Genomic DNA, 8,396 nt, shown 5'->3' on the forward strand with positions numbered 1-8,396 from the left:
TACTCAATAATATGCGTGATATAAATGGTTAGTCCAAAACAATAGAGATCATAATCCAAAGGTGCCATAAACATAAACAATATTTAGTACAGTCGTTTCTCCATCCGAAAACCGATAATCAGTCAAGTCGTATCTCCATCCGAATACCGTTACTGAGCTCTAGTTAAACCGTTCTCCATCCGAATACCGTTACAAAGTTCTAGTTAAATCGTTCTCCATCCGAATACCGTTACAGAGTTCTAGTTAAATCGTTCTCCATCCGAATACCGTTATCAAGATTTAACCCAGACTGTGGTCCTTACTCAAGAACATGACTATCCAACAGGATATATCCTCTGCAGAGGGAGTACCATTTTCCACGAGTAACGGGATTACTCAGTCCCTCGGGACTAATTCCGTCTACGGTCTTTTGATTGAAAACACGCCTGACCTGCACACACCAGCTTAACTCACCAGTGCCTGGAATCACCCACGACACCTGCCAAGCAAAACTCTAAGTGGCGAGGCTACAACCTCGACGTAGCATGGGATCACAAAATTTATACCGCGCGCAAACTGGGGAAGCTATCCCCTTCGGCTACAACCGAAAACACCCATGCCCCCGGACCGAATGACAGGCTTTAATCCGCGGCCGCGGGACCTTCATCACGGCCTCTCTGTACGGTGTGTGCTTTGGAAAGGGGTTGACAACCTACTGAACCATACCCTGTCCCCTGCAGGGACAAGTGGTGGTACCGACAAAGAAGGAAGCTATTGAACGAGACTCGGTCTACAACCGACTCAGGTGATCCAAGTATCCACCAACAATACTACCACTAGTGAAATAAATCACCACTCCTCGAGCCTCACCATGCTATGCCGGGCATACTCGTCACAACGAGGGATTAGGGACAAGCTCATGTCTACCCAAGACCACGACTTTCCCGCTTCCTACCGGTGTGCAAGAGAAACTCACGAGGGTGATCCAAATCCTTAGGGTATCCATTGCTGGCCACAAACAACTCCAAAGTGCACTCATGCACGAGACTACATCGATACATAAACTGTCACATATACTCCAAGTCAAAAGGTGCTGTGATCGCATCAAAACACCACAACAAATATTATGCCAGAGTTCAGAAATGCTTGCCTTCAAAAGTATGCAAAGGATGCACTTAGTGGAAGCTTTCCTCTTCCTCCAAAAATCCTATTTTGCAAAATACACAAATACAAATATTTCAAACACAGTACCAAAACCTGTCTCAAATATTTTTGAAATAAATCTTAAAATAAACTAGATGAAATTTGAGAGAGGTAGGAAAAAGAATCAACTCATTTGGAGTTTTATTTTAAAAGTTATAGCCAGTCAAAGTTTGGTCAAATCTGTTTTTAAATAAAAACCAGAAAAAAGGAAAACGCTTCAGCAGAAATACACTTTCGCAGCAGAAAGACGTACGCGGGGGTTTGCGCCTCCACTTAAACAAACAGAGGGCGCTGCGCGGGTCGCTGACAGTGGGTCTAGAGGGCCCACTAGTCAGGTTTGACTGGTCTCCCTCTCCCTCCCTTTTCTGTGCCCGAACGGTGGCGAGGCTCCGGCGATCGCCGGCGACAGACGGCGGCTCCTCGAGGGCATCCAAGGGCGGGGATGGAACGGCAAGGCCGAGGCGGTCCTTTGGGTGGTTGAAGTGTCGACGGAGGTGGCAGGGATCGCCGGTGGCGAGCTCCGCGGCGGGGGAAAGCTACGGTGGTGAAGTGCTTTTTGTGCTCCGGTGGTCTCTGATCGAAGGTGAGTAGCTGGGTAGCTCCGCAAGGACCAGAGGGAGCGACTAGTGGTGCTGGTTGGGCGAGAGGGTGGCCGGTTGCGACGAATCGCACCGGAGCTTGGCGGCGGCCGAGCTGGCCGGAGTTGGGGAGGACGGCCCTCTCCGGTCAATCTACTTCTAGGGGAACTCCACGGGGTGGTTCTGAGGACGTGTGAGTGCTCGGAGGGGCTCGGGGGCCCTTTATATAGCGTGACGAGGCTGGCTCCGCAGTGGCAGCAGATAAGATCCCCGGCGACCGCTTTCCTGTAGTTGCAGGGCATCGTGGCGGCGACGAACACGTTGCGACGAGCGGGAGGATAAGCACGGCCTGTGCTCTGAGGCAGCTGGCGTGCGCTGGTGGTTTCGGCGGCGCCGTCCGCGGCGGAATCCGCTGCTGACGCCGGCGTGCCGCCAAGGGCGCGGCCAGCGGTGCAGCAGGACGCCAGAGGGATCGTGGAGCAGGGGGGCGGCTAGTGCGCGTCTCAGCGATGCAGAGGGAGCCAGGGTCGGGTCGCGTCGAGTGGCAGTGCGGCGTGTCGGGGTAGTGCGCGCGCGTGCAAAACGTGCGCTCTGGGCGCGCCCAAAGCACGCACGGCACCTGCTCGGCGAAATGCCAGCACGCTCTAGAGCTCGAGGGTGGAGCTGGCACTGCACAGGATGGAGGTAGGGGTAGCTAGGCACTCTGTGGACAAGGTTGATAGGCCAGGGGTTCAAGTCCATAGTGCAAACCAGAAAGCTTGCCAAAAATGGCTGTGCACACCAGGTGTTCGACAGAATGCCAGATGCATATAGGCAACTCTTGGAGTGGCCAAAATCTCCAGATCAGTGTCTCTCTAAAAGCAGGAGATGATGGCAAGGTTAGTTTGGCAAAGACAGAAATTTGATAGTGCAAGTTTTGCAAAACTCCAGTTTTGGGCAGAAAGAAAAGGGGTTTAGCACATGCACTTCAAAATCTCCAATGAGCCCAATCTCCTGGACTTAAGAGTTTGGTAGGGAGGGCTACAAGTAGGAAAAAGCTCAGGGTCATTAGAGCAAGGAAAAAATATGGTTGCAGTACAAATCATCAAATTGGACCAGAATGCAAAAGAGGTTGATCCACTCAAATTTTCCAAAGGACTTCATTGGGTTTTTGCTTGAAGATGAATTGTATGCATCCACTGACATCTCCAAACACTTGGAAGAATTTTCAGAAGAATAATTAAATGGGTTGCAGTGCAAAAGTGCCTACTGGACCAGATTGGAAAAGTTGGTGTAGAGCTCAAAATCTCCAATAGCCAAGAGGTATCTTTGCATAAAAGTGATGTGGAACCATCACATGACATCCCCAAATTTTGGTGGAATTTTTAAAAGCATTTGTCAAGAGGTTGTAGTGCAAAAAGGCCCCAAATGCAAAAGGAAACATTTTAAAGAAAGAAAGCTTTTTTGAATAAATAAATCTTGCAACATTTGAATCCACTGAATAAATAATTGTTTTTATTATAGAGAGAAATCAAGTCCAACAATACCTTTGAGGGTTTCTCCCACTAGAGGCAAAAATCCAATATCACAAAAGGCAAAACTTGACAATTGGGAAAAGTTTTATTTCCTGGCAATATTTTAAATAAATAAAACAAGGCCAAAAATTTTTGGGTGTCACACATTGTCATCGAAAACTTCAAGAGAGCTTACCATTCTGCTTACAACAACTATCCTCACACCATGGCCTCCTTTCATGTCAAACCTGTACAGAGTGTATGTAACTCAGACAGAGAGTGAGTTTCTTTTAACTGTAGCTCTACCTCATTTAAACCATGCATCTTTTTGTTCCACTACACATCCCATATCTACTGTTTACCTTCTAATCACAGACATTAATGCTCTCAATTTTCAGGGATGACAGTGCTATTTACACCATGCATTTGATGCCGCTCATTAATTTGAATAATAATTCATTTTTTATCAATAATGTAAGTTCACTCTCATTGACAACACATCAACATACGTTCATCCAAGCCAGCTGAACTTTAAATTTTACAATAAATTTTATTAGTTTGCACGGTTATGTGTTTGCAGATCCATGTGAAACCGATGAGAGAACAACTAACTTTCAAAATGATAACATCCAACTACAACACAGGCCATGTATTTGAGGCACTGAGCATCGTCCTCGACAAACACAATATCCGGCGCGAAAGAAGAAGAGTTGGAAGAAGATGACTACTGCTTAAATGTGCCTTAATTTAGCTGGAGCCATCCGAACATTGTTTCAGCCATATCGACTCATGTAATCACAACAATGTTTTAGCTATTTTTGTGTCGGTTCAAGATATCTGCTATGGATCCCATTAAACACAGTTGTGCGTTCAAATGGTCAAGTCTTAAATTCCTGAACAGCAAACATTTACAAATAAGACTCGTATTTTTTCCAAAAGTTCTAAACATGATATTCAAGATATCACTTCCTTGCACTAGAACACCACTCACTTCGAGTAGACATAATAAAAGAAACAATTGGAACACAGAGGAAAAACACTATCGATTCGTAAGCATCTGACGAAAGGAGCTAAATGACTCACCTCCAGTAATGCGGGTCACAGAGGCACTATCGTGCCTCTTATTCACGTAGAATGTGCCTCTCTTACCACGGACAATTAAGCTGACACACACAAGTGCGCCACCAGTTAACACAGGACCGTCCCCTCGATAGATTAACACCGGTCCCTCTCCAAGCCAACGAGTCATGGAAGCACGATCATGACTCGAGTTAACGAAAGAAGATTCATCCTCTACGATAGACGACTAAACTGAACAAAATACCAAAACAGAAGAACGACCGTGACTTCAACTGCAAAAGGTCCGTGGCCTCACAAGTTTCACCGACGAGTCTCTCTCAGCAAATAAGTGAAAGCAAATGTTTCGAAAGAAAGACACGACCGTGCCTTTGAATAACATCGTAGACGTGCCTCTCCGAGCAAACGTGTCAGAGGAAGCATTTGCGAACGACAGACACAACTCTGACTCAACATAACATAGGACATGCATCCACTAACTAGACAGATGTGACTTCACTAGCCAGACTAACTAGAAATATTACAGAACATACAACCATGACAGTGACTCATACTAACATAACGCAGTGCCTCTCCGAATTTAGTACCCAAAGGAAGGATAACGCCTCTGCCAAACATACGACAATGCATCCAATACCTTCACGGCCATGCCTTTCAAAATCAAAGTACCACCAAAATAATTGGAACACAGAAACGCAACCGTCACTAACACAATACTCCCACAGCAACTCTCACACTGGATTACTGTCCCCAAAACAGACAACATATATTGAAACAGACAGCACAGTGAGAAAATCTGAAGAATCTTAAACACACCCAAGCTCTGCATAAAAACATTTCAAACACACAACCACAACCATATATTCGATATAAAAACAACCGTGCCAAACACAGTACGAACACAAAGTGAAAGTAACGCCCCAACCTTTCAGTGTGACCATATTGAGAGAAGAACTGAAGCAGCTAGCAAACTAATAACACCAGAGCATGCCTTGCCTAAAACAAAAACAATGCATCCCTGAGCAGACGACTGTGCGCTGCCTAGATTCACGAAAGTGCACATCTGAGTGGTCCTCTTAATACATCTCATCTTATACCAACGCGTAGCAAAAAATCATAGAGGAAAATATTCTTGAAGGCACCCAATCAAGAAAAACATGATGGAACAAAAATAAACTTAAATTTCCAAACCAGTCAACTCCATCTGGTTCAAAATAAAACCACCACAATTACAAATTCATCAGTCGATGTAATATTACCCACTACAATAACTATCAAATAACCAATTCATCACACAATCCTCAAAAACGTCCTCGCCATCTGAGATCAGGAAGACAGCGACGATGCGGGATGTCCCTCATCGACAGAAACCGGCGGTATAGCTCATAGCTCACATACCCTTACAAAAGGAAAAGCAAATGAAAACATGAATATACAAAAAAACGTACTGTTCTTGCAACAAAGGCAGAAACTAACAAAAATGAAATCTTCACTTACAGTAGCTCCATATTTCAGGTGATCAAAGGTAAGTGGCTTCCAATCCCAGTAGTGACGAAGAAGTTCTGGAAAAGAGGACTCCAGCTTGGAGTAAGATTCGTCAATGATGGCTCCTGCTAAGTCCTCCATGGAGTCCCTATCTTCACCGCCTTTTATCATGAACTTCTCTTGGATGTCGATGTGGTACCCTTCTGGAATTCTAATCAAATCTTGAAAAAGAGCATCTCTAATATTCCTAACGCCCACACTAGAGAAAGTTATACCTCTATTCTCAAGGAAATCCTTCAAGGCAGGGCACTCCGTCCTGGCCTTGCAGAAGTGATAGACGAAAACATGATTCCGCATAGCCAGTTGCATGACGGTGACTTTTCTACGCCCATAACAATCCTTTCGTGTGAACTCCATGCCGAGACCAACAAACTTGTACTTCTCCTCGTACAACCAGTCCTCGTACAAGGCAATAATCTCCTCCACCTTGCCAGGCTCGTTGGTGTACCACACTTCGAGCTTCGTGTTACCATCGGCAACTATCGGATGGTACTCGGTGGTGTTCAAAAAGTTGTCCATGGCAGCGAGCAGCAAGGTGCCAATGGAGACTCCTGAGACCTGATACGTCTCCAACGTATCTATAATTTTTTATTGTTCCATGCTATTATATTACCCGTTTTGGATGTTTATGGGCTTTACTTTACACTTTTATATCATTTTTGGGACTAACCTACTAACCGGAGGCCCAGCCCGAATTGCTGTTTTTTAGCCTATTTCAGTGTTTCGAAGAAAAGGAATATCAAACGGAGTCCAAATGGAATGAAACCTTCGGGAGCGATCTTTTTGGAACAAACGTGATCCAGAGGACTTGGAGTGGAAGTCACGAAACAAACGAGGCGGCCACGAGGGTGGAGGGCGCGCCCCCCTGTCTCGTGGGCCCCTCGAGCATCCACCGACCTACTTCTTCCTCCTATATATACCCATGTACCCCGAAAACATCAGAAGCGACCACGAAAAACTATTTCCACCATCGTAACCTTCTGTATCCGCGAGATCCCATCTTGGAGCCTTCGCCGGTGCTCCGCCGGACGGGGAATCGATCACGGAGGGCTTCTACATCAACACCATAGCCCTTCGGATGAGTTGTGAGTAGTTTACCACAGACCTTCGGGTCCATAGTTATTAGCTAGATGGCTTCTTCTCTCTCTTTGAATCTCAATACAAAGTTCTCCTCGATCTTCTTAGAGATCTATTAGATATAACTCTTTTTGCGGTGTGTTTGTCGAGATCCGATGAATTGTGGGTTTATGATCAAGTTTATCTATCAGAAGTATTTGAATCTCCTCTGAATTCTTTGATGTGTGATTAAGTTATCTTTGCAAGTCTCTTCGAGTTATCAGTTTGGTTTGGCCTACTAGATTGATCTTTCTTACAATGGGAGAAGCGCTTAGCTTTGGGTTCAATCTTGCGGTGTCCTTTCCCAGTGACAGCAGGGGCAGCAAGGCACGTATTGTATTGTTGCCATCGAGGATAAAAAGATGGGGTTTATATCATATTGCATGAGTTTATCCCTCTACATCATGTCATCTTTGTTAATGCGTTACTCTCTTCTTTATGAACTTAATACTCTAGATGCATGCTGGATAGCGGTCGATGTGTGGAGTAATAGTAGTAGATGCAGACTCGTTTCGGTCTACTTCTCACGGACGTGATGCCTATATAAATGATCATGCCTAGATAATCTCATAATTATTCGCTTTTCTATCAATTGCTCGACAGTAATTTGTTCACCCACAGTAATACTTATGCTATCTTGAGAGAAGCTGCTAGTGAAACCTATGGCCCCCGGGTCTATCTTTTATCATATAATCTTTCAATCTACTTTTATTTGCATCTTTTACTTTTCCAATCTATATCACAAAAATACCAAAAATATTATCTTATCATATTATCTCTATCAGATCTCACTTTTGCAAGTGGCCGTGAAGGGATTGACAACCCCTTTATTGCGTTGGTTGGGAGTTCTTGTTTGTTTGTGTAGGTGCGTGGGAATTTTGAGGAGCCACCTACTGGATTGATACCTTGGTTCTCAAAAACTGAGGGAAATACTTACGCTACTGTGCTGCATCACCCTTTCCTCTTCAAGGAAAACCAACGCAAGCTCAAGACGTAGCAAGAAGGATTTCTGGCGCCGTTGCCGGGGAGGTCTTCGCTCAAGTCAAGACATACCAATTACCCATCACAAACTCATCTCCCTCGCATTACATTATGTGTCATTTGCCTCTCGTTTTCCTCTCCCCCACTTCACCCTTGCCGTTTTATTCGCCCTCTCTCTCCCAATCTCCTTTCTCTTTCGGCTGTCTTCTTGTGTGCCTGTTTGCCCTTATGGATTTGCCTAAGAACACCGACCTTCATCATAGAAGGTTGGAAGAGATTGAATCAAACATTAGAAGTTTTATGACTTTACAAAATGAGCATAATAATTTCTTCATAAAGGAGCTTAAAGAACAAAAAGGTTTTATGGGGTATATGAAGAAAGAGCTTGATGATATGTCTAAAGAATTTTATGGCTTGAACTCTC

The 8,396-nt window shown here is 44.8% G+C and overlaps 1 protein-coding gene across 1 annotated transcript; it reads right to left on the bottom strand.

Annotated features, from left to right (window-relative positions):
* Window positions 1-5,720: 5,720 nt before the first annotated feature.
* LOC141040712 (uncharacterized) lies at window positions 5,721-6,394 on the bottom strand. Its single transcript, XM_073506829.1, has 2 exons — window positions 5,828-6,394; window positions 5,721-5,729 (listed from the first exon to the last, which is right to left on the bottom strand). Exons 1-2 carry the CDS (start codon window positions 6,392-6,394, stop codon window positions 5,721-5,723), a joined length of 576 nt encoding a protein of 191 aa, XP_073362930.1.
* Window positions 6,395-8,396: the final 2,002 nt, after the last annotated feature.

Source organism: Aegilops tauschii, chromosome 2, assembly GCF_002575655.3.
Source record: "Aegilops tauschii subsp. strangulata cultivar AL8/78 chromosome 2, Aet v6.0, whole genome shotgun sequence".
NCBI lineage: Eukaryota > Viridiplantae > Streptophyta > Magnoliopsida > Poales > Poaceae > Aegilops > Aegilops tauschii.

Bases quoted from the DNA above. Each gene is read 5' to 3' on its own strand.
- LOC141040712 (XM_073506829.1), bottom strand. From the start codon at position 6,394: ATGGACAACTTTTTGAACACCACCGAGTACCATCCGATAGTTGCCGAT.